Genomic DNA, 25,917 nt, shown 5'->3' with positions numbered 1-25,917 from the left:
CAGCCCTCGGGAACGTGAGAGAAGGATTAAACTAGTGCGGGTAAGCCGGCGTCCAGGCATGGGCATATGCGTTGGAGCTCGTCCATGTTCGGGGGATTATCTTGTGCGTATACCACCGATGCCACTATAGTCATAGTGCACATAGACCCTTTTCGCGGAACATTTCGCTCTAGAGGAACGAGATTGCGCTTTCGGCGGCGCGCGGCACGGTGTCTCAGCGAAAGCGCACGAATACGAAACCATTTACCGCTCCTGTCCTCCTACTGTGCGGTCAACTGTCGGAAATGCAACTAGGTGTTCGCTAACGCACTGAGTTTGATTCATGCTGCAAAATGTGGGGCTGTAGAGGGAAGATGTGTACAGTAGTTGGCTGGAAATTTTGTGACTGGCATGTTGAAGAATAGAATTAATCTGTATGACCAAGCGCACGGACCGGTGCTACATAAAGGACTGCATGTGTTGGCGGCCCTTCGCGATGCACAGCTTTCCTCTAGGATAAAAAAGTCACTTATCCGCCAGCGTGGTATAGCTAAACTGAAAAGAAAGGACTTCAATCCCGGATGATTATCAAGTGTGAGTATACGACATGCTCATTACACAGTGACTAATGGAGTAGCGTCGCTTCCTGGGATAGTACATTTGTCGCACGTTATCTATACGCCTCCACCTCAACTCACACGTAAACTTACGCCCACTCTATCGCCAACGTGTCAAGAATAAGTGAATGCGTGTACTCTTAAATAAATGCTCCGAAGCATGGGTGACGGCGACTACAGCGACAGCACGCGAATGTTCGAAGCTGAATGTTTCGTAGTGGTCCACCCAGTAAGCGAGTGACAAGCGATAATACGTATTTGCTACAAGCTATTACAGTGTACAGAACATCTGTTTTCCAAATCTTGTGCGCGGCAAGAACAAATCTATACCGCAACTGCAAGTATACCTGCGAGCGATTAAGCAGAAAATAAACGATCTGATATCGACCGCACCGATCGAACGTTACCGAGTCAGAAACATGTATGACGAGCCGCTGGTTCAAAGTGTTGCCAAATAAAGAACAAAGAGCAAAACGCACTGATCCTGATCTCATTCATAAGCGGAAAGTTTGGACTACTTGGAATACATTTCTAGCCCCGCTTCTAGTACAAGCACCGTCTACGCAGCTCGCCCTCTTTGGACAAGGCGTAATAAGCTCTGAAAGCGCTTACACCTCCTCTGAAGCTGAGGTCGAATTTTCGTGTCGTCTATCCAGTCACCTTACCTTCTACGATATCTGCCGAACAGAGCTTTCCTGAGACGCGCCGGCGTCATGCACATTTGTTGTAAACGTGGACGCAATGGAGACAGCCGAGGCAAGGAATGGACGTGTCAACACGTGATCAAACATGGCGGCGCCCACGGGATCGCCATGAAAAGGGTCTATAGGAGGTTGCGCGCTAGCTGGGCGTTGCCGGGCTGGCTCCCCTCGTACTCCCCCGAGGCCTAGTTGCGCGGTCAGAAACTCCGACTAACCAACAACGAGCCCTGATAGTGCTCTTCTCAGGTTCGTGTGCTCAGGTTCTACAGGCACAAACACTTCCAATCACATAGCGATTCGTCTTTCTGGTTTCGCCCGTGACGTTACGTATCTTAAGAAGGGGTCTCGGCGCTCCTGCCTGGCATAAAGTCCTTAGATAATATTTCGTACCTAGGGAACACAGCCTTGCAGAAGGCGCAAGCGCAAGAAACCGTTGGCCTCGTCCCTATATTTCAAGCAAATACAGATGGGCGCCAGGCGCACAGCACCAAAATCCTAACGGCCGACTAGAAAATAGCAGCCGTGACCAGGCTGCGAGACTTGGGCCACTCGTACGTTAGTTTCTTAGAAACTGAGTTTCGCATGGCGTGCGGGTATCAGGGAACATCAGTGTCCACGGCAAAGCAGGCGATGCATTCGAAGGCGCCTCCGTTTAGCTGGCCATCGCTTGCTATGGTAACTAAGTAAGGCAGATGTTGACTTGCGTGCACCACTTGTGCTTGTCTACGTGCATGGTACACAGAACACACAGGGAGACGCGTTTGTTCGAGGCGTTGTTGTGCGCCACTGCTTGTAGCGTTCGAGAAGGTTAGCACTGTCATTACCTGACACGGCGCATCTCATCGTCGCTGCATGTGCTAATCTGCTGGACGGCCATTCGGTAGCGTCGCCTTGACGTGGCAGTGCTTTAATGCTGCTTGGCGTCTGCGCACCCTGCATCAGTTGTCTGCATGGACAAACTCCCACAGTGCTTATGTTTTAGAAACAGCAGGAACGTACCGTACCATACCTTGAATGAAAAATTTTCCAGTTTGTACGCAACTATTGCTATGTCTAGTAGTAGCGTTTCCTTTATTAAAGGGACACTATAAGCAAATATTAGGTTAAGCTAAAGTGATATGTTAGAGCTCGAGAATCTCTGAGGCGTTAATATTATCGCGAACAGATCCTTAATAATCGATAAATTGAAGTAAACGCAGGGCATGATTAGGGACTCGCCCTGGACATTCAAGTACTTGCCCGATGACGAAAGCACTCCTCAGCGAAATTGTTTCACTAGTACTGAACCATTCGTCGCAAAAAACGCTCTTGTATTGTATTATAAGACAAAATAAGATGCTACTTGTCCAGTTTTATTTCATCTGTAGAAAAGAAGAACTCAATTAAATTACCCTTGACAACGGCGTGGGCGGTCGAAAGGTTTCGTTTTCGCCCGACTCCGCGCCGCGCACGCTTTCGCGTTTCCGTAGTTTCGTTATCGCGTAGTGCTGCACTGGTTTTGCTAGCTCTCGAAATTCGCACAAACAGCAGAGAATTCAACTTCCATGTGATGCTGCGGGATGCCCGAACGGACTAGGCCACTTGACCAAAAAGCAGCTGCAGCGGCGGATCCCCCGCTCTGTCTTGGCTCGGTACCGCCGTCTGTCGGGCGCCGTTTTACTCACCGACGGCAGCAAATGGTGGTGATGGCGTATGCAACGTCACAAGTCCCCGGTTAGGTGGCGGGGGATTTGAATTTCGAAAACAGTATTCGGACCTCTCAGATGCAATTTTCTCGCAAACTAAGTATTTTCTTGGCACGACAGGCGTTGCGAGGTTTCTGGAATGATATTTAAACAGTCCATGTCGACTTCGTATTTGACCTTTAGTGTACCTTTAAAGAGACCCCAAACGAGGCATACTTTCGGACGGTGTCCGTACCCTCTCTCACGCTCCTTCCATGTATGCGAGCTGCCACAAGCGAGGAGTGGCAAGGCTGATACGCACTCGTTTCGTCACTCCGTTGGCTCTGTACCCATTCTCTATCTCCTCTGTGCCACTACATTTATCTCCTCTCTGGACTGTTGCATATGAGTACAAAGGTAAGTGCTGCAGCTTCTGCAATGCTTTTGCGGGGGGCTCACATGTAATTACAGCAGTCCAGATGGCATTGTGGCGACGGCCAAGGAGCTTTCGTAGAAAAGGTCTAGGAGCTTTCGTAGAAAAGGTCTCAATGGCCTAAAACGAGGCATGCTTTCTGACGCCGCCTTTCCCCTCTCCCGCGCTACTGCCATGTAGATTAACACGTTCTCAACCAACCCCAGATGTGGCGTGAAAGACAGCAGCAGCAGTCGGGAAGTCGAAGGAAGAGGCAAAAAATACTTCCGCAAGTAGTGCAGTCTAAAACCACTCCCGTGGGTATGTGCAGTCTAGATATGCAGGCCGATATCCTGGAGGTAGCGCAGTCTAAAAATGTGCCTCGTTCCCGTGGGCATGTGCAGTCTAAAAGCGTGGGTCGATACCGAAGGTAGTGCAGTCAAAAATATTAAGCAGTCCGACGCGCCTCCTACTCCCTTCGCGCGAGGGGTGATGCGACAGAGCGTCGTGCGCCCTGACTCCGTCCCATTCTCACCCCCAACTCGCTCAGGAAGGCATTGTTTTTGATCGACGTCAACTAAAGGTTGAATCACCCTCCAGCTCCCGCCCCCCCCCTTTTTTTTTCCCCACTGACACGGAGTAACGGATGGCGGCTGTTTTAAAGAGGCCTTGGGCGTCAATCTCCGCGAGGATCAATGTCCTGTTCATCTGGTTTCGATGCTTTTCAGCAATGCAAAAGCGAACCCGTTACCGCTATATACAACACTCGATGCTAATTATAAACCGCCAACGGGTCGGTGTAACGTGCGTAAAGTTTGTGAGACGTTACCCCGCATTACAGACAGCCGACGAGTACAAAGAAGTGTTCCCTTCTCTAGGAAGGAACCGACGTCAGTACTGAGTTCTTCCCGGAAGAGGCGTCCGACGGCACGTGACCGACGCCACGTTCACTCAATCAGATTTTCGCAACCAAGAAACTACAATTCACGCGTATGTGCGCTCGGTACCGTTCCGGTACAAGGCAATCGACGCAATCGAGGCATCCTCCACAGCATGAATATACATATACTACACGTTCCATGTTGTTCGCTGCGGGACAAGCAAGACCAACCAACAAGCAAAAGTCAGCGCCTGTTCCTCTTGGGAACCTTCCCAAACCAAGGCGATAGCTTTTCGTAATGTTTCTCTACAAGTGAGTACTTTGAGCTTTCTACCTGCCATGCCCCTTTTAATCACAGCACCTTATATACCAATAACCTTCACCTGAAACTTCACGAAGACGGTTAGCTACAATTCAGAAACAACAACAACAACAACAACAACAACAACAACAACAACAACAACAACAATAACGAAAATCAGACAACGTAAACAAAAGCAAGTCATGCTACTCGGGTCTGAACTCAATCGTTCATTTTCTGTTCGCCTCAAGGCACAAAACAGCCGACCCCGAATTCCCGAAACATGCAGAGAAAGGTAACGGAAATCTTCGACTTACTTGCTTCCTTTCTCCCTGCAGCATTTGGAGAAAAAACAGAGACGGCACATATTTATTGCGGTTCCGTTATCGCTTTCCTGTTTGTCTCCGCTCAACACTCCCTAGCGCAACACGACTAGCGTTATCAGTCGCAACAGGGCTGCTCAAGAAGTCGCGCGCGGGACCGCACTGCCACCACACTACCGCCACCGTCGGGCCCCCGTGCGATCGTGTCGTGTTTACTACGCACGGGGGAGCCTCGGCATCATGGACGAAGCGAGGAAACATGAGCCGGGCCTCCATCGCCAGTCAGCTACCTCCCTCCCAACTCGTACCCGCCCTCCTCCTCAAAACTAGTCACACGACAGGACTTCCTGACGCTGTACTTAGGCGATCAGCGTGTCCGTTCCCACATCGCGCGAGCGCGTGTCGGCTTCATGTGGCAGCACCGACAGTACGCGCAAGTCACGAGATCGGGCAGAGTTCCCGCCTGGCGGAGTGTGGGTAACCAGCACAATAAACGTGCGTCCCAAACAGGTGTTCTTTTAATCCCGGGCCTGCCCTACTCCGCCATTTTAGTGCCCATCGCTCCCGCATCCTTTCCTGGTCAGGCGATTTGCATGACGGTCGTTTTCCGTTTGCTTACATTCACAAGGGAAATATAAGTGTCGGGAAGGATGCTGTTGTTTATATGCTTTAAATACAATCATTTACTTTTGTCCACGACCCACCGAGGTGGCTAAGTCGAGTTAAACTATTCAGCATGAGGTCGGAGCTAGTTTAAATCTTCAGCCACGGCGGCTTTATACCGAAGAAGACGGAATGCAAGAACGCTCGTGCATCAAGATTTCGGCGTACGAGCATTTCAAGTGCGATGTACACAAAGCCACGAAACGCTGTTGCGTTTATTGAAATCTACTTGTGTATGACGGAACAATGAACGCTTGTGCATGTGTGTGTGTGTGTGCCCGTGCGTGCTCAACTCTCCTTCCACTCATCCCTTTGCTCCTTGTCCAGTGCAGGGTAGACAGTTGCGCTCGGCGTAGTTAACCTCCCTGGAAATCCCTTGTCACTTCTCTATCTTCTCAAGTACATCAATGAAAGTGTTTGAACGTTGAAGTGTAAGGATAGGCGAGCATTTCACTACGATTTCATATCCTGACTACGCTATCAGTTTGAGGTTATGGGAATACACAAGCACGCTCGCAGGTATGGCGACCTGAAGAATACATAACGGTGCTCGTTGTATTTACCTCACAGAACACGCGGAAATATAGAAGCCTTTCATTGTCTAATCATTATAACTTACGCGTTCCACTTGACAATGTTGTGCATGACGGGTTATTGCGATTAACTCGACAAAAACGCAAGCAGTTATGACGTCGTCATGATTGGTGTATTCGGGGGGAGCAAATTACAAACTGGCCGAGTACTGAATGCTCCATGCGTCATGAGCAGCTTAATTAACTTGGCGTAGACCAAATAAATACACGCCTTCACCAGCGAGGTTACATTCACTTATTATTCTATATGTCTGCGGTTGTAGCGGAGGTAAGGATACTGAGGGAGTGTAATAAGAGCGATCGAAACATTTCACCAAAGCGACGTCCCCCTGATTTATTCCGCGTGTTATAATGAAATTTATGGCATCGACTCTGCCATCTGTGAACTCAAGACCGAATTCCAAGATGAGTAAATGGCGACTATGCACTTGGTTCTCTGCAAGGCGGCATTGGCTTTACAGATCGGGTGCCACTGCGGCCGTTCTGTCAGGCGTGTCCACTGGTAAACAGGGCACAGTTGAGACATCTCACACCTTTAACTATACCAAGTATACCACACGCGTGCTCGTACGAAGCCACTTTTTACCGACCGCTTTTTATAGTTGCTATAGCTTCATAAATAGTGGCTGTAGGCAGCGGGACCTTATCGTATGCTGAACAAACAACGGCGACGACCCTTCGCATGCGCAGAACGCCCTCTGTGTGCGCAAGGCCGATAGCTTCCGTTAACTTCAGGCACGCCTACTTCAGAAACTCGAATACCATGTTAAAGCGCGATCGGCTCTAACAAGGTCGTCAGTCCTCCTTTCACGGCGTAACATGGCCTCGTTTTGCGCTTCAAGGGTCTTTGGTATGAATCAGCCGGGCTATATCTACAGCGGGAACAAGATCTGGATAAAAGCGCGTCTCGAGTGGCTGACAAACGTAACGCCACCTAGCGGCCGACGACTCACACAAGATAAGAGAGGTTGCCTCCTCCTCTCTTTCATTTTCTCCACCGCGCCTCCCCTGCGCCCATTCTCATTGGCTGTGCGCCGAAGGACGTGGCAGTGACGAAGGACGCCCAAGCGCGGAATTTTTTACGTGTTTTCTAAACATCCCGATAAGGAAGAACTGGTCTGTCCCGAAGTGAAAACACCGCTTGTGCTTCAGATAAATCAAAATTTTGGAACCGTACAGAGAGGGCGCGGTATAGCGTATAAATTTCCTATCTATACATGTTATTACGGTTTCTTTTTTGTCCAGGACAGGACAGGAATAACTTTAATAAAGTGCCGGCAAACGACGATTTAACGAGTCGTGACGCTGGCCAAGCGTCGACCCGGGGTTATACCCTACTCTGCACTAGCCCAGTTGGGCCCGTTTGTAGTGGGTCACGAGGTTTGTGCTTTTCGAGCGCACCCCGGGCCTGCTGGACGGCCCATAGTTGTGAGTCCTTGTCTGCTGACTGCAGTGCACTTTGAAGTTCTAGCGGGTAAGTCCTGGAGGTAGCTGCCGTCGGGAACCTGGCACAGTCCCACATGATGTGCCATTGGTCCGCCGGAGCCGCTGCACAAACACCGCACAGCCCACTCGGATAGAGCTCTGGGTGAAGCACGTGCAGCATTGCGGGGGCGAGGAGTGACGCGGTCTGTATTTGTCTTAGGATTACGCCCTCCTCCCGACTGAGTGCCGGGTGGGGAGGCGGCATTGTCCGTCGAGCTAAGCGGTAACACTTGGTTACTTCGGCATAACTAGTCAATCTGTCCTTGGTTTCGAACCACCACACGGAACGGTCACTCTCGGGGGCGCGGAAGGTAAGCGCTCGCGCCGCCGAATGGGCCGTCTCGTTGTGGTTCGGTGAGGATGCACACTCGCCGGCGTGCGCCGGGAACCACTTGATACGGACGGTGCTGCCGCGGTCTTGAAGTTGGAGCTTGCCGATGATGGCGGCCGCCGGCGCGCATATTCGCCCCTTGGCAAAGTTGCGCACGGCATTCCTCGAGTCGCTGAGCACGGTGCGACACTCGGCCTCGGTGATCGCCAGAGCGATGGCAACCTCCTCGGCGTCTGTGGCGTTCGTGCACCGCACGCTCGCTGCCGTTGTCTTGGTGCCGGTAGCCGCCGCAACGACCACTGCCGCGAAGCCTTCCCGCTTGTATTCCGCGGCGTCCACGTACCGGGCGTGCGGGTCTTGGGCGTGTTGCTCGGTGAGGGCCTTGGCCCGCGCCTGCCGCCGTTCTTGGTTGTATTCTGGGTGCATGTTCTTCGGGATGGGGTCCACGTAAATGTGGGCCCGCGCCTCATCTGTGATCTCGCACGGTTGCCGGCTGGGAGCTTGGGGGTTGTAACCCAGGGACGTCAGTATACTGCGGCCCGTCTTGGTGGTAGAGAGGCGCTCGAATTGCGCGGTGAGCTGCGCCTCGGCTATTTCTTCTAGGGTGTTATGGACGCCGAGCTGCAAGAGCCGAGCCGTACTCGTGGTCTCCATTAAACCCAGCGCTGTCTTGTAGGCCCGTCTGATCAGCGTGTTGATCTTGGTCCTGTCAGTGACGTGCCAGTTAAGGTAGGGCGCAACGTAGGCGATGTGACTGATCACGAACGACTGGAGAAGGCGCACGAGACTGTCTTCACGCATGCCCGCCCGTCGTGTAGAGACTCGATGTATGAGCCGGATGGCGTCCATTGCCTTGGTGGTAAGCTTGTTGATGGTCTCGTCGTTGCGGCCGCTCTTGTTGAGCAGCAGGCCCAGGACCCTGATCTTGGGAACTTCGGGGATGCGTTGCCCCGATGCAGTCACAATTTTGATGTGATCACACGCCCGAAGAGGAGCGCGCTTCCGTCCCGGTCGAAGCGGTGTGACGACGAGCAGCTCGGATTTGGCGGGCGAGCACATTAGGCCTGTGCCATCAAGGTGCTGCTCGATGGCGGTAACCGCCGCTTGCAGCTGTTGCTCGATACTGGCGTCGGTGCCGCCGGCCGCCCACAGGGTAATGTCGTCGGCGTAGATCGTATGCCGGACGCCGGTCGCCGTTACTGCCCTCGCTACCCCGATCATGACGAGGTTAAAGAGCAACGGCGATATGACCGAACCCTGTGGAGTACCCGTACTGCCGAGCTTGTGTTCGGGGAGCTTGAGGTCTCCGGCGTGCAGTTCTACCGTGCGGTTGGTCAAGAAGTCTTGAATATAATTGTAGCTCGTTACCCCCATGTTGAGTCTTGATACTTGTCCTAATATGGCTGAGTGTCTGACTTTGTCGAATGCACATTGTAAATCGAGACCCAGAATTACTTTGCTGTCTTGTGTCTTGTTGTCGACGATTTCTTGTTTGAGTTGGAACATGGCATCTTGTGTGCTGAGTCTGATAATACGTCCGATAATACTACTCTCGTATATCAACAGGACTTGGGTTTGTGGCAACAGCGATCGACATACTGTCGCGACGTAGTAGGAGCTGAAACCCGGAGTGTTGTAGACATATTAACGTTTCTTTATAACGGAGGAAACACGACGTCTTCGCCTTCTCGTATATCTAGGAGCTACATCATCGTTGTTTACGCGGTGGCTGTTAAGAATGGCCATACGGGGTGGCAACGTGCCAGCTTTCAGCCCGCTGCACGTGTTCCAAGCCCACCAGTCGAAGCGCCCTTCCGAGAGCTGCGGTTGGCAGGCAGCCACGTGGCGCGCGATCAACTCCGGAAATTGGTACTTGGCCGCACCACCCGAGACGGAGCAGTTCTACGAAGCCCTCTGACGGCGGCACTGAAAGCTGGGCGGTACCGAGAACTGCGGATGACCGGCAGCCACGTGGCGCGCGATCAACTCAGGAAATTGGTACTTGGCCGCACCACCCGGGACGGAGCACGGTTCTACGAAGCCCTCGGTCGTCGACTCCGGAGCCTTTGTGTGTATGGGTTCGCACCTGTGTGTTTGCTTGTGTGTGGGCGTAAACGATAGTGCGGGGCGGCGGCAAGTTTACAATGCTTGGACGAACCTTCCCGACCATTCCTGCTCCGACCCACCTCATCCTCCAAAAAGGCGGGTCATCTTGAATGACGTCGAACTATGACGTCGAGCAGGGGCTTATAAGCAGCGTTTGCCGGCTGCTAGGGTGTGCTCGTGTCGTGCTCGTTGTCGGGAGCTGAGTGCTCTGTCATACTAGAAATGTACTAGTGAGCTGTGTGCTCGTAAACTGTTTGCTGTATGTTAGTTTTGCGGGCTCCATATGGGAGTCGCGCTATAGCGCTATAGTCTGCCAATGTATCTTGCTTAAACTGTTAATATGTAAATAAATCCTGTTCACCGAGTTCCTGTCTACGACCTTCATCTCCTTCAAATGGTGGCAGCGGCGAGATAGTCCGACGACTCCTACATCTGGTCGACAGCGGTAGGACCGTCCGACGAATCCTACATGGCACACATACGCAGGTATATATGATTGTCGCAATATTACAGATTGGTTAAGCTAGCAGAAGTAAATGTGACTAAAGGAATGCTTCACCTCTCATGAGCGTTATTTTCACGTCGCATATATTAGTCGAGTGAGTACGCACGTCGTCCTGAGGCGCAGCGGAGGACGTTACCTCACGTAAAGGCGAACGGGTTCCAGAAAGCGATCGATGAAAAACACCTCTCTCTCTCCCCGCCCCTTCCGATACACGTTTCTCTCTTCGGCAGTGATTAGTTTCTCATTCGGTCACTTAATTGCTCCGTGCCTTCGGCATCTGATGACGGCCACACGGCATTTGAAACGTCGGGCTCAGAAGAAGGAGGCTCCTCGGCTTCGTGGTTCCAGCGGCTCGCCCAAAGCATTGACTTTGTTTGCTTTACTTAGTTTTACGAATGAAAAACATTGTTCCTGAAACTCTATCTACTCCTAAGAGGCACGACCTCACCATCGTAGAGAGGCCCCCCCTGTGATTACCCTTTATCGCGCATGATGTGTTATCTTGCTCGCTCCTCGAGTAGCTTCCATATATATATATATATATATATATATATATATATATATATGTATATATAGGGGGGGAGGGAGCGCGTCAGAGCGGCGGGCTCGAGTGACATACGATCTGTGAAGCCGCGGACGGACCGTCAAAGGAGCACCGCCGGTATGGAAACGGGTCAAGGAAATGCGTTCTAAACACGATTATTCTATCTTTTGTAGATTTCAGTCCTACACCAACAAGAGTCGGCTCTATTACGTTGAGAACACATGACCTTTTTCCATATCGTATGTACACGATGCGCCAATTCGAAAGGGGATATGCGATTCGCGTTCAAAACACGCAATCTTCTGGACTCGATCTTGCGCTATAACATCAGAAGGGCAGGTAGCTCCAAAGAACTAGGTTAACAGGAAGTGAGAAAAGAACCCACGAGTATTGTTATTCGAATACAAATTAGGCGTCCCCTGTCACACTGAGGCATACTGTACAGGCCTCGGAACTCACTGGTCGGCATCAAAGGTAAACGTCCAAGGCTCTGGCAGAGTTTCGACGTAGTTTCAATTTACGTATGCCTTCATCTGTGGCGAACGTTGGGCTCAATTTAAGAGAGTGAAACAGATACTCTGGTTTAAGGATCGACATTTGGACGAGTTGATACTGGTTGAACATCTGAAGCGGCATGCAGCCCAAGACGACGAAGACAGAAGGCAGGAACACACAGGACCAGCGCTGAACTCACAACTAACTTTAGTCGAAGGCATACAAAAACTTATGTACTGCAACTCATAGCCACGTGCTCTGCCATCGATGGCGTCATTATCAGTGCGCAGGCAAACACGCAAAATTCTGTAATCTAATGCTGCACTATGAGGCGGTTTAAAAATTCAAATTCACTGTCATATAAATTTAATGATGACATGCTGACACAATTAGAATTTTTAAACCGCCTCATAGTGTAGCATTAGATTACAGGGTCTTGCGTGTTTGCCTTGTAGGAGTTGTAGCAGTCGTAGTTGTAGGGAGGACCTTGGGGCGACAGGGCTAGGCGAGCAGGGTCTATTTGCAGGATTTACATTTGAACAAGATACATTGGCAGTCTAGCGTGACTCCCATATGGAGCCCGCAAGACTAACCTACAGCAAACAGCTTACGAGCACACAGCTCACTATGTCGAGCACACAACGAGCACTCAGCTCCCGACGACGATTACGACAACGAGCACACTCTAGCAGCCGACAACCGCTGCTTATAAGCACTTGTCCCTCCCTTGATTCCAAGCGAACGGAAACGTTCGTCCAGTCATCATTCGACGTCACCATTCGACGTCACCGTAGATGACCCGCCCTTTTGGAGGAGGGCGAGGGCTGTTGGAGGAGGATGATGACTTCCATACACGTGCCGCACATACACACAGGTGAAATGGGCCGGAGCCGACGTCAGAGGGCTTCGTAGAACTCTGCTTTGTCGCGGGTGGCGCGCCGAGTACCACATTCCTGAGCTGACCGCGCGCCACGTGGCTGCCGGTCATCCGCAGTTCTCTGAAGTGCGCCCCTTCTGGTCGGATTGGAACACGTGCAGCGGGCTGAAAGCTGGCACGTTGCCACCCCGTCTGGCCATTCCTAACAGCCTACGCACTGATAATGACGCCATCGATGGAAGAGCACGTGGCGATGGGTTGTAGTACATAAGTTTGTGTATGCCTTCAAATAAAGTTAGTTGTGAGTTCAGCGCTGTCCTGTGCGTTCCTGCTTTCAGCCTTCGTTGCGCTGCCCCTTCAAGACGTTCAACTCTGGTTTAATTTATTTACTTCTTACTATTCGATCGATCAAAAAGCTCCACTCTCATATCTGCGTTAATACCAGCTGCAACAAATTTACGACTTTCACAGATGCTTGGCCTTGTTGCCTGCTAAAATCATTGCTAAAACAAAGAGTGCGAAAACAAAACAAGAAAAGTAGTTCAGCTCGACCCGTCTCTTTGTTTTTCGAGCTCTTGGTTTTAGTAATGTTTGCGGCCTCCCGATTGACTATAGTCCCGCCTACACTCGTCCAAGTGCTCTCGCGGACCTCCTGTATCTCTTGTAGTGTTGCGCGCTCATCAAGGTGCACTACACATGCCCGAAGTAGGGGCTGTATCCAAGACACCTCCAGGATATACCGTGGTTCTAACGCCATAGACCCCTGAAGTCAGAAGCACGTCCTCTAGGCTGAAAGATCTCTCCACTTTTTCGACATTTAAAAGGCTCTCTCACTGCCTTTGAAGGAAACAAGATACAGGATTATGTCTATATATATTAAGACGACACGTTTGTTTATGACCTAAACTGTTTGTTAGCGGACGAACTGAGTCGTATCCCTTCCACAAAGGTGGTAGGTGCGACTTTTACATCAAATGATCGCACAGCCGATGGCACCCAATGTATACACACGCACCTGGTGGATAGTTGCTGCTGCATGACCTTTCGGGACTCGTACAGCTCGATGGGGAAGTGTGGCACCTCGTAGGGCGCCGATATCTCGTTGCTCATCACCTTAGCCTTCTCGCGACAGTGAGAGATGATGGTCTCGGCCGCCGCCTGGTAGCACTCGTCGCCTGCCCCGGAGCCTCCCGGCTCCAGGATCTCGGGAAGGTCGAACCCGGACCCAGGATGACCGCACACCGGCGGCGACTCGCTGCCTGCGCACGCGCAGCAGCACCGGGGGAGAACAGGACGTTACAGGCGGCTGGGGAGGTCTTCTCTCGAAGCACCGTAGCGTACGTGCTCCTCAACTCAAGGACACGATCGCCTCTTTAGTCAGTTGTTATTCGTTATCATAATACTTAAGTCCACTCCGGGACTGAAAGCCTCTCCCAGAAATATTCAATTACTCTTTCTTGCGCCAGCTGACCCTCCACTGTATGCCTACAAATTTCCTAATTTCAACATTCTGCCGTCCTCGACTGCGCTTCCCTTCTCTTGGCACCCATTCTGTAGGTCTAATAAGACCACCGGTTATTTGGCCTATGGATTACATGGCCCACTCAACTACACTTCTTCCTCTTAATGTCAAGGAGATAAACTCGGACGGTCTCATTATTGACTGGTACCAACGTGAGAAACCCACTATCTGCATAAATACCAAGGTTAGATGCTAATGCCAGTAGCTCCATATACGTGACTAAATCTCTTCGTGTTAAAAACCGCTTTTTTATGTCTAAACACAGAGGTGAAGTGACATCGTTTGGCACATTCATGCTGCATTCAGGATTTTCGTGTCAACAAACGCACTTTATTGCGCTCTATATTCGTCTGCGACGACACAACGGTGTAGATCAATTTGGCGTCAATATTTCCGAAAGCTAAGTGCGAGAATATGATTAAATCGTTTCCCTGCATTAAGCATAACCGCATGGCTGGAATATTTTACGCTATCGCTTCCGAAGTAACCTTCAAGACGGTTGAAGGCGATGTGCAACAGTGGCACCAATCAAATACTCAAGGACACAGATGACGCACGGACGAGAGGGAGAAGCGGACAACACGAGCGTTGACATCGGCGCGTTCGCGTTGAAACGAGCTTGGCGATTCCACTTCGTTATCACGCAGCAGCTGTATGACCGTGACCAGCTGTGGGTATTCGTGTGTGGACAACTTTCACGGCTTACTGTAGAAACTGCACAAACATTACAATTGATGAACGCACACATATCTGCGGCATGTAATTTCTTTTTTTCTTTTTTGTAGCGAGCTACCCGAGCCTTTAGCAGCGCAAGGGCCAAAATACGTAAGCAAAACAGGAAACGTGAGGCGAAGAATTGACTTATACAGACGATGCAAGAATTCATATTAAAGATCAAATAACTCGCTCAATCATTCAGAGTTTAAAACCAAGGACTCGTGTCAGCGAATTAGTAACAAGCATTGGCTGCATGTGCCGGAGAAGGGACAAAAGCTGTCCGCTGAGTGCTGATAATCCTTAATTCGTGACGCATCCTTTCAGTCGGCCTCGCGCGGAGGGCGATCGGAACCCTTGTTTTGGTTTTCTTCTATGATTGGCTGACGCGACCTATAGCTTTCGCTGCACTTAACGGGTTTCGTAGGTTGGAGTATAAATACGAGAACAAGGGGGTCTATGGATTAATTTTTTTCTCCCAAAGGTTCAAACGCGCGGCGACATCATTCTTGCTTCTTTAGTTTTGTCGTAACGTTATCACTATAGCCGTCATACAATAACCCTTCACAGGCGCCATCAGGTGTATGGACGGTGCAAACTGAGTATTCAGCTACTACGCACCAGGAAAGAGAACCAAACGAGAATTAAAGGAGCGTAATAAGCTTGCGCAATTAAAAAAAATAGACCGAATGACGTGGCGCTTCACTTCGATCGCGTGCCTGACCTTCGCTAGGCCGTTCCTTACATAACACCCGACGCCGGGTCGAGAGCCGCTCAACAACTTCGTGCGACTCACGGTGCAGGGGGTCTCTCGACAATGACGCTGCGGCCGCAGGTTGGCGTGCCGCGGACAATTCCTCGCCCGCCCCCTTCGTACGGACCGTGGGAGACTGGCGCCGCTTTTGTGCGCTGCACATAGAGGCACACCGGCGAGAAGAACTTGTTCGCATCCCCGCGGAGTGCGACTGGATTCTGGCGCCTCACCTCGCCGCCCGCCCCTCGACTTCTCGGGAATGCGCCCACCGCGAAGAAAGCGGGACTGGAGGCTGCGGCGGCCGGACTTGTTGACCCAATTGCGAACAACCCGCCACACTGGACGCGTGCGTTACTGCATGTCCGCACGACACCTCCGATCGCGGCCGCCGTCGCACGCCACAAGCGCGATTCACGGTGCTGAAAGCTGTCGAGGGCGCCAAAGAGGACCGTCCCTTTTGGGACCAGCAGTGCTGACACACCGTGAAACAGCGCAGTGCTCCCCGTTGAACTAACCAGGGGAAGTATTCTCGGTTGATTATTTTCAGGGAAACTTTGGCGCCACGTAGTGTTCAGCTCGGCGTCTGACTACATCAACGGCCTGCTGTTCATTAGCTCATCCATCGAATGCGCACTGTAAGTGACATCAATCTAAATATTATCGACCGAGAATACAGCCCCACGAGCGTGGCAAGCACTAAGTGCGTCCATGGTACATCTTTGTTACTTCATTTTGACCGCTATACCTACACCGAATCGCGAGTTAAAGGGACACTAAAGGTTACAAGTCAACGTGGACTGTTGAAATACCATCCCGGACACCTCGAAACGCTTGTTTCATGCGAAGAAGAGACTTATTTTAAGAGAAAATGCGTTCTGAACGTATGCGTACCTCTAGCGCAGTTCAAGTCGCCCGCCCTCCGATCGAGGAGTGGCGACGTCATGGTCTCATAGTGACGTTGCGCCGTCGGTGAGTAAAACGGCGCCCGCAGACGGCGCTACGGCTTTTCTGCGCAAAACGCAAACGCGCGGCCAGAAACAGAGCCAAGGCAGAGCCGACAGCAGCGCGAAAGCGGAACTATGGTGGCTAGCGGAAGGGAAAGCGCGCGAGAATAAGCTGGTTCTTTATTTTATGATGCCGACTTTGACGCTCGTTGCAATGGACGACCCTGACAACGACAAATTGGCTCGCGATGCTGGGCTCGACTTCAGCGATTTAAGCACTGATGAACGTGACCTGCTGCGGAGAGCTCGCGTTGCCGGCGTCGTCGCGCTCTACTACGACGGCAACTGTATTTCAAGGCTGTACATATTCGCACATTTCTAGCTTTTGCTTCGTGAAAACCAAATGCCGCACTCACCGCCGCGTCTTCGACTTGCAGTTGTTCTTGCCCTTCGAAGAATGCAGGCAAGACCGACGGAACAGCGCTACGGGAAAGCACTGCTTTGAAAGGCACTCCACACGACTTCAGTAAGTCGGCGTTAAGCTCGTAATCCTCTGGACGAAAGTGCAGCGAGCATGCGATTTTTCGGTTCTTTGCCAACGCCCTGTGGCAGAGGTACGGCACTTAACCACTTCGAACGGAGAGGTTCACTCGTTGGCACACAGTGTTAAGTAACGTTGGATTCGCCGCTGCAACTGCCCTTGGCCAAGTTCCGCGGACCGTTCGCGCATCCCACGACATCACATGGACGTGGCATCCTCGCTATTTGTTGCAAATGCAAACTTCGCGTGCCAGCAGAACCAGTGCAGAACGACGCGATAACGAAACAACTTAAACTCCAAAGCGTGCGCGGCGCAGAGTCGAGCGCAAATGAAACCTTTCGACCACCCTTACTACTGAAGGGTAACGTCAAAATGTTAATTTTTTCTTAGAATCGCATAGAAGTAGATAACTAGCACTTTCTTCCGTCTAATAACCTAATGAAATGACCTTTTTAATACGAGTAGTTGAGTACTTGTGACATAAATTATGATGAGGAGTGCCTTCGTCATCGGGCTAGTACCGGAATGTCGCTGAGGGGTCTCAAATCCTGTCATGCATTTAACTCAATTTGTCGGTTACCAAAGTTTTGTTCGCGATTATATGGACGCATTAGACGCTCTAGAGCACTGCTTTATCACTTTAACTTGACTTCCTAGTAACCTTTAGTGTCCCTTTAAGACATTACGTGGTAAATATCAGCACTACACCCCCCCCCCCCCCCCGTCCCCCCACATCCCTCGCCCACGCACGCAGCTGTGGTTTGCAAGAACAGAACGGAGGACAGGATGATGGAAAGTGGGGGGTGATTGACGGCGACTATTGAATTTACAAACGGGACTATGGAAAGAGTGAGACGTGGTGAAAAAACTAACGCTCGGCGGCACTCAAAGCCCAAAACACCTACAACAAACAAAACCAAAAAAAGAGAACTTTGGACCTCCAAAAGGATTTTTTTTAAAAAGCGTATTCCAGAAAATCGACTTCTTGAAGCAAAGAGTCAGATGGCGTACTGATACATTTTTCACCATTTTTTGTATGTGGAACGCTTCGGCAATCTCCCTTTGCGGTCGTGGTGTATTGTGTGTTTCTTTCTTGTGTCCTCCTTTTTTCGAGCAGTTATAAGAAACGTGTAAAGCTATGAACCAACTAGCCCGCCAGAACGTCCTACTAAAGACAAGAATGAAGAAGGCATCTGCTGATGTCTACTGCAACAAATTAAATGGGCGGACGACTTAAACCAGTTGTTTAGGAACTGTCATTCGCGAAAACCGCGGACAAATGCCGCTCGAACTTCCAGCCCAACAACAATGTTGAGATTTTTTTTTTTCGTCGCAAATAGACTGAGCTGTAATCAGCTCGCACATAAACCTTTCAGCATACCACGCCACATCGTACCAAAGAGATAGATAATCTCCAAGCAGAAACGTACAGTCAACATCACCTTAAAAACAGCCACTTCGTCTGGCTTTCTTTTTGTCGTTTTTTTCCTTTTATTGATTGACGTCCTCCCTACTGAATTGTTCGAGAGCTCCACGTCGAGCAGATAGTTTTCTGGAGATAACTCAGGCGAATTTACACCTGCTGCTTCCACGAGACTGCGAATGCGCGGGCATTTTTAACACTATATTTAGAACAACAGTTCGGCTTGACAGTGTCGTCGTCATATTTATACTGTATGGCCATACGCATGTCTTTCCTTTGACGCACGCCGGAATCGGAATTAATAAACGCAAATGAAATTCTTACATACTCCGTTCTGCACACGCACCGCTCGCGTGATGCCTCCTGTAGTGTTTACGTAAACCACGGCCTACAAGACTAAATGAAAGAAGTCAAGCTTATATGACAATTCCGTAGACGAGAGCCTCCATCACAAACTTAAAGAAAGGAAGGAAACAAAGAAAAGAACAGACAGACGGACGGACGGACGGACGGACGGACGGACGGACGGACAGACAGACAGACAGACGGACGGACGGACGGACAGACAGACGTCAGAAAGCAAGCACAACAGGAAAAAGCAAAGTAGTACGAAACAAAAAAGACCAAAAGCAGAATTGAAGAAAGCAGGAAAGGAGAACCGACGGACACGAAGAAAATAAAAGGCAGCTTGGACCGGAGTCTATCGTAAAACGTCATAAAAAAAATAAAGAACACAAATAAAGAAAGCGCGCGGAGGACTTCATTTGCATCCCACAACTGCTCTTTGCGCAAGTGCATTCACCCGCAGATTTGAGCAAGAGTGCAGACATTCTACGAAGTCGTTAGCTTGTCGAGAAACGCGAGCCAGACTGTTCAGGGCATCCTATTACGCCCTCAAGGGAGATGCCTGCGAGGAAGCGTAGGTAAGACATCACTAGGCGCGCGCCTGCGTTTTTCAGTGCCCATTGTTAGGCTGCCCCCGAGGACGAGTCTGGAATGGCGTTGTCAGGCGCCGTCTGTGTAGCTTAACTGCGAAAACAAAACAAACGATCAAACAAACGAAAGTAATAAGGGGGGGGGGGGGTAAGCGGCACAACGGCCGAGAGAAAATGGGGGCGTTTTTGTATCCGCATTAAATGAGAGGAAAACAGACCAGCGGAAGACAGCATGCCGACGTTACACAAGACAAACGATGGGATCAAATCCCTCGCCAAATAAAGCGAAAGGGCGCGCGCCAACTGAAAGCCTCGCGAACACAGGCGCGCCGCTGCGGTCATTGATGCGTGGTTCGTAGAATCCTTAAACTTCGGCGGAGCTTTCCAAGAAATTTCGAGAGAGAGAGAGAGAGAGAGAGAGAGAGAGAGAGCATTCAAGACACTGAAGTATAACGAATACCTGCAGTCAATTTTGAGAACGGCGAAGTTTCCGCGAAACAGGCGGCAGAAGAGAATTGGCTCCTGCGAATCTTCTAAATTAAGCTTTATTTCTTCCGAACTTCGTTGCTGGGAGACGAAATTGATTATTGCATATATTAATATTTGGGCAAATGTTGTTTCTTCTACTTCGTTCGTGTTCATCACGCTGTTCCACTGTCACGATACACATTTGTACTTCTATTGCCCGCAGTTTAACTATATTCGGTTACAACTTTAGAAATAAGGGCCGCTTACTCCTCCGAGGCGGATGCACACGAGCCTCCACCAATGGGCACGCACTCTAGACTGACGTCACGAGCCAGACGACCACTGACCCCACCGATGGAGAAGATGGCCGCCCGCGCTTCCAAGTGGGCCGAGTCGCGTCGTTTGCATCTGCCCCTCGTCAGAGTGAATTCCCAAACTGTTTGCGGTGGACACGCCGGAGATATCATTGCGACCTTACGATGCACCATTTGTGCCGCGTGCGTTTATTCTGAGCCGTGATCCGGCGCGGAAACATCGCAGCGAGCATCGCTGACGCTACGCTACGCGAACTGCAGGCTTGCAAAATAAAAAAAATAAAAACGTGAAAAGGAACGAGAGGAAAAACTATCACATTGTTGAAAACAAAACTGTGAGAACACAAAACCAAAAACTAAATAAATAAATCGTATGCTATTTAAAACCAATAGTATTTATTTAAAACGATGAATGGATCATTTTCGTATCTTTCCTCCCTCGATCGTCTTCTCGCCCCAGGTTTGTAATGGTTTCGATAAATGCACTGTTCTTAAAGTACTTGTTAAATAGCAACTGATTCATTTTAAGCTCGGAAAACGAGCAGTAAATGTGCCGTGTACATGTAAACCAGCGCTAAAGCCATGCACAGCTGCTCTTTCTACTCACGTCCCTTGCAACCAAGCTAAAAGGCAGGCGACGCGCAGCCTTGTAGAAGAGACAGGGTTATTTTTCTCTCGCGATCCGGTATGTGCTGTAGCATTCCACTCACGAGAGCTCTGCCAAACTAGTGATCAAAGTAAAAAAAGTATTTATTTATACAGAAAATTACGCGTTTTAGAAGCACGGTTTTTTGAGTGGGACCATCTTAGTCGCGGAAATCGGCTGTCGCGCTTTGGTCATCTGGGCGGGTCCCTTTCTTCTAAAGTTGTACCCGACTATACATTATCCTTATCGAAACATTACTTTCGCAGTCGAAAGTGTATAATTGCTTTTCTGTGAAGTTTGCGCGAAAGCCTACCAGCCTACGCACTTATCACCGCATACTTGTTTTTTCTGCAAACAACCCAACCCATTCAATAGTCTAAGGAATATATCTTAACATGGTACTGATATCGGTGAGCTCGAATATCGACTCCATGGGAGATAATCGGAGCGGGAAATTCAAAAACGGTACTAACCATGAAATAAGCACAAACACAGACACGGTACAGCCTTCCAAATCCCCTTTCAGGCATGTGCACCTATGCATACGTTGATGGTATGTAAAGTTGAAACCTGCCAGTAGTCATTCAAAACTACGAGGAGACGTTAGGTGACTGTTTCGATCTTGGTCGGTTTTATGTGCACATCCCGTCAACATGCACACGTATGCATGTTTCAAGTAAAGGTCATTTGGATGACAACGCTGTCTGTTTATTTCATCGGTCTAACGTTTACGCGGTTTGTATTTTCCTGCGCTGCTGGCCTTCAATGGACAACAAATAGACCGTAGACAAGCTTGCTATGAGTTTTGTTAATTGATAATCTACAGACTATATCGCTGAAAAGACCTATGAGAAGAAACGGCAGTCTACATACTATATAGATGTCTGTAAACAAACGATAACTGGTCAAAATTTATTTTTGCAAGACTAACTAACTGAAGAAAGAGCAGGGGATGGCGGAACACCAAGCAACACGCTCGCGCGGATGAGCACGGCCAGAAATGGCCTGCTTACGCATCGTGCCCAACGTGTAAGCAAATACATAGCAACAGAGCGGCGAGCTGTGTTGCAGCACATTGTGGCACACAATCCGCAACCCCAGAGAGATGGAGAACTGCGCTTCGCCGTCCCCACCAGCCTAGAAAGATTCCTCGGAACGTTTTCTTCTCTTTCTTTTGCTACGCAGAGGCTGTGTCTTTCTCAATTACTTTCGATTACATTCCCCTGGAACCGTTAAAAACTCGCGCACACCTTTCACTGCACAGGCATGACCTTTAACGTTTCAGCACAGTATATCACCTCTCGGTGTGCGAGGAAACTGAATATTAAGAGAAACAGATAGAGAAAAAAGTAGACGGGCGAGGGGGGGGGGAGTGGGCAGCAGTATACGGTGCGTAAAAACATTCCAAAGAGCGCGGTAACGCCGTCGGAACGGAAAACGAAATTTCATTTTATACAAGCTGCCTACAGCGTTTCAGGGAAAATGTCGATCGACACGGAAGACGTCGCGCCACATTCCCCGCCCGGTGGCCCGAACAAGCTCCGGCGTAAAATTGGTAGGAACGGATGACTTTTCAGGCGCTCACGCGTATCGACGTTTCACGAGTTTTCCTTTTTCTCTTCTTCCTTCTACTTTCCTCTTCCACTTTCTTTTTATCAGGCACTGTCTCGGAGCAGTGTTCCCGGCAACGCGCACCGTGCTCGCGGCATTGCTTTCACACGTTGTGATGCGCACATGAATTTACGTTTACGGCCACAGCGTGCACCTCGCGACTTTTCTTGTGGATACCGAACTCGGTGTTTCTCCGCAGTGTTCGCGTATTATATCTATCTGTCCAGTGCCTGACTCTGCACGCGCTGTGAATGTTCATCTTATAACTTGCACCAGCCTCCTCTCCTCTTTGAGCGTCCTGTCCAATTGACTCGTATGCACTAACTGCCCGGTAGAAAGTAGTTTTCGCATGACGACAAGTCGTTCACGCAAATGGTTTGCCGAGTGTGCGCGCCACCGGCCGGAAACATTAGCATGGCGGTATGCGAAGGTCACTAAAAGACAACTAACATAAATTTTACTTCCGACTTTCCCTTCAGGCAAAGAACTAAAGGAAAGAAAGGCGAACGAGCAACTGGCAGCTGCGCGGCGAGCGCGTGACAACGGCGCTGCACAAAGCAGAACAATGCGCCCTCTGCACCGACACGCGTTCTGTCGCAGGGCGCCCGTAGAATGCGCCTGCTCGTTCTATATATACTCCTGCAGCCACACGCATACGCGGACGACGCAGTGCGCATCCGAATGTGCCTAGTGCTTCTCAAGAGGCTATTCTTCTCGCTTCTTCCAACGCACTGTTAAAATTTCGGGGCTCGTAAGGAAACAGAGAATGTATCAGTAACGCTCATCCAGTCATTAATTAATTAAATTAAAACCTGGCGTTTTACGTGCCAGAACCGCGATCTGATTATGAGGCACGTCGTAGTGGGGGGCTCCGAAATAATTCCAATTCACGGTACACGCGCGCTTTCGGATTCCGTGCTCACCTGAATGCGGACGCCGCGGAAGGATCGAACCCGCGAGTTCAGCAGCGCAACGCAGTATAATATAGCCACGGGGACACCGCGGCGGGTCATTTCTTGCACAGTATGGACGACGATTCGGAAAAGGGGCACACCACTTCCCAAATGTTGAGGCCGGCAAAGCCACAAACAAAATACCCCACGCAGCTGAAGCGATGTATAGAGACTTTTCCCAATGAAGAAATCAAAAGATTGAGGGGAACCCACACCCGGCTTTCGTGCGCGATTTGTTTTCACGCATCAATAGTGGTTAATAACTTCGACAGAGACTTCTAGCTAAGCATAAATTCGTAAGTGGCGGTGATAATAAATAAATAAATAAATAAATAAATTCATTTGACTTTAGCGACCACCCTCCTTCGATATATAGTATAGTCAACGGCCACTTTATCTTTAGCGTCGCACACACGCATGCAACTCAGAGCTCGAGGCACACATACGTACACCCGTGAGCAAAAGTATACGGACCAGGAATTGCACGATAAAACTCATTTTCTCTTCTGTCTGTGAACGCAACTAGAAATCAGACTGCAGTCCAAACTTGGCATTACAAATCTTCTAGTTTACTCGTCAGTTTCCGCTTATGCGTGTTAATTACGAAGAAATTATATTTTTTCGGCGACCCTGTGGTCCGTACTTTTGCTCACGGGAGTACAACTTGCGCCAAGGAACGCCGGCCCAATAGTGCCACCTCGAAAAAATTCGTGGCAAGGCTTGGCCCCATGGCATAGGGCAAGCGCGATCGTCACGCACCCCGGAGGTCCGGGTTCGATTCCCGTCCAGACGCAATTCAGCAAAATTTCTTTTCAAAGCCACCGATTTACTTTGTTTAAAGGGACTCCCCTTTGAAATTTAGCGTCAATCCGAACATTATTTTATGCGTTTTTACTGTTTACGCTGTCGGCCATTTTTGGTACCATCAGTCGGTCACGCCGCCGACTACAACGTATTTTCGCGTAATGGGACATATAATGATTTCGCATTAAAAAGTAAGCAGGACAATATTGCATTTATACCGCAGGTATCACGGCGCATATCTCGAAACCCGTGCGATCCTTAGAATGTGTTCCAAGTGGTTATGCCATGGGAGCTCACCGGCTACAATTCGTAAATTGCTATACGTGCCGTAATTATTTAAAAGTTAAGTATTGATTTCTTGTTAATTATTTGATCACGCATTTCGATTGCTCGTGCGTGTAACGCCCGCCGCTTCGTGTAATTCAGCTCAAAAGCTGCAATTAAGCTATTTGCCACAGGCGATATTTAAAAAAAAGAACTGTGTACGGTTTACGGTAAAAAAAACAAAACAAAAAAACGTATAGTGGAAAGCAGTGCCACGCCTCGAGTTCCCAATAGGAGATCAATGCTCCCAATAGGAGGTCACCAATCCACAAACATTGTATATATAATATATTGATCGTATAATAGACGAAACTGAAGTGAAGGGCCTTTCTCAAGCGGGGACCTCGTAGCGGGAACGGACGAGGAGCGTTACTGCAGCGCAGCGACTACTGAGACCGAGGGGCGGCGCTGCGCTCGAATTGGGGGATCGTCTAGTTAGGAGCAGCGTCGCATGAAGCGTCTTATCAACGCTACTAGAACCAACTACAGTAACGTTAGAGGCTAACCTAGAGGCGCACAATGTATTAAAAGCGCACTCGCGAGACCGGCGGCGTCCTTCGCAGGGTGAGCAATGCAGGGGAGCCAAGCAATCAAGGGAAATCAGACGCGAGTGCAATGCTGCAGCACGCGAAGCAGCAGCCAAGTTCTGGGGAGTGGAGCCGGAAGGCGCTCTCGCTATACCGAGCAGCCGCTCGTTTGGGAAGGATCCAAGGAAGGGTTCGTCTTAACGACGCGAAGTTGATTACATCCCCGAGACAGCAACCTTCGACTTGGGGCGCAAAGCGCTTCCCAAGCGCCTTTGCGTCTTCGAATGCCTTCCAGCCCTCGAAAGACGCAGGTTTACCTGGAATCCCGACGCTGGAGCGAGCCCAGTTGGTACGACAAGGTGTCGCGTCCTCCAGAAGTCACGGCCACAACGCCAGTCGCCATGGTGACGACGCGGCGTTGACTTCGCAGGAATAGAAACAGTGCGTGCAATTCTTACTGAGGAGGATGGGACAAGGCGCGTTGGCGCGCGGCTAGTGTGCAACGCCGCTCGGGTCGTGTTCATCACTGTGGAGAGAAACTTCGTGGCAGAGACAGATCACCGCACAAGAGGGAAGCGGGGCGTAAAAGAACAGCGTGCAGGTAGCGAGTGCGTGCGATTGTTCTTCCTTTATGTCACGTTAAAAAAAAAAAAAAAAAAAAAAAAACAGACTCAAAGGAATGCCGGAATTCCCGTCGAGAAACGACGGTCTATATAGCTGCACTTTTGTGGTGAAATAAAAAATAATGTACTACCTCCCTAATTCAAGTCAACACGGCGGGCCAAATCGCCTAATCAGCCACGCAATACAAAGAGCGTGGCGTAGCTCAAAGTTTTGAATCGCTACGCGCAAAAGGACGCCGCCGATAAGAGACAGCTGAGTCGCGTCACTCTGAATCCACAAAATAAGCAAGCTATTCGGGCAGTCGTGTAAGTCTACCTTCACAGACAAGGTTCAAACT

At 50.0% G+C, this 25,917-nt stretch overlaps 1 protein-coding gene across 6 annotated transcripts in view; it reads right to left on the bottom strand.

Annotated features, from left to right (window-relative positions):
• The window catches only part of AMPdeam (AMP deaminase), a 138,080-nt gene that overhangs the window by 60,038 nt on the left and 52,125 nt on the right, over positions 1-25,917 (bottom strand). For 4 of the 6 annotated variants that reach the window (XM_055071390.2, XM_055071391.2, XM_055071393.2 and 1 more), the window contains exons 2-3: positions 13,492-13,735; positions 4,872-4,886 (exon numbers count right to left, since the gene is read on the bottom strand). In XM_055071390.2, the coding sequence (XP_054927365.1) occupies positions 4,872-4,886; positions 13,492-13,735 (259 nt within the window). The remainder of the gene's footprint in view (positions 1-4,871; positions 4,887-13,491; positions 13,736-25,917) is intronic. The other 2 variants (XM_050179368.3, XM_055071394.2) reach the window with 1 other exon arrangement.

The sequence above is a fragment of the Dermacentor andersoni genome, chromosome 5 (genome assembly GCF_023375885.2).
Source record: "Dermacentor andersoni chromosome 5, qqDerAnde1_hic_scaffold, whole genome shotgun sequence".
Classification (NCBI taxonomy): Eukaryota; Metazoa; Arthropoda; class Arachnida; order Ixodida; family Ixodidae; genus Dermacentor; species Dermacentor andersoni.
The sequence above is the reverse complement of the archived record's forward strand: the minus strand, read 5'-3'. Positions and strand labels throughout refer to the sequence as shown.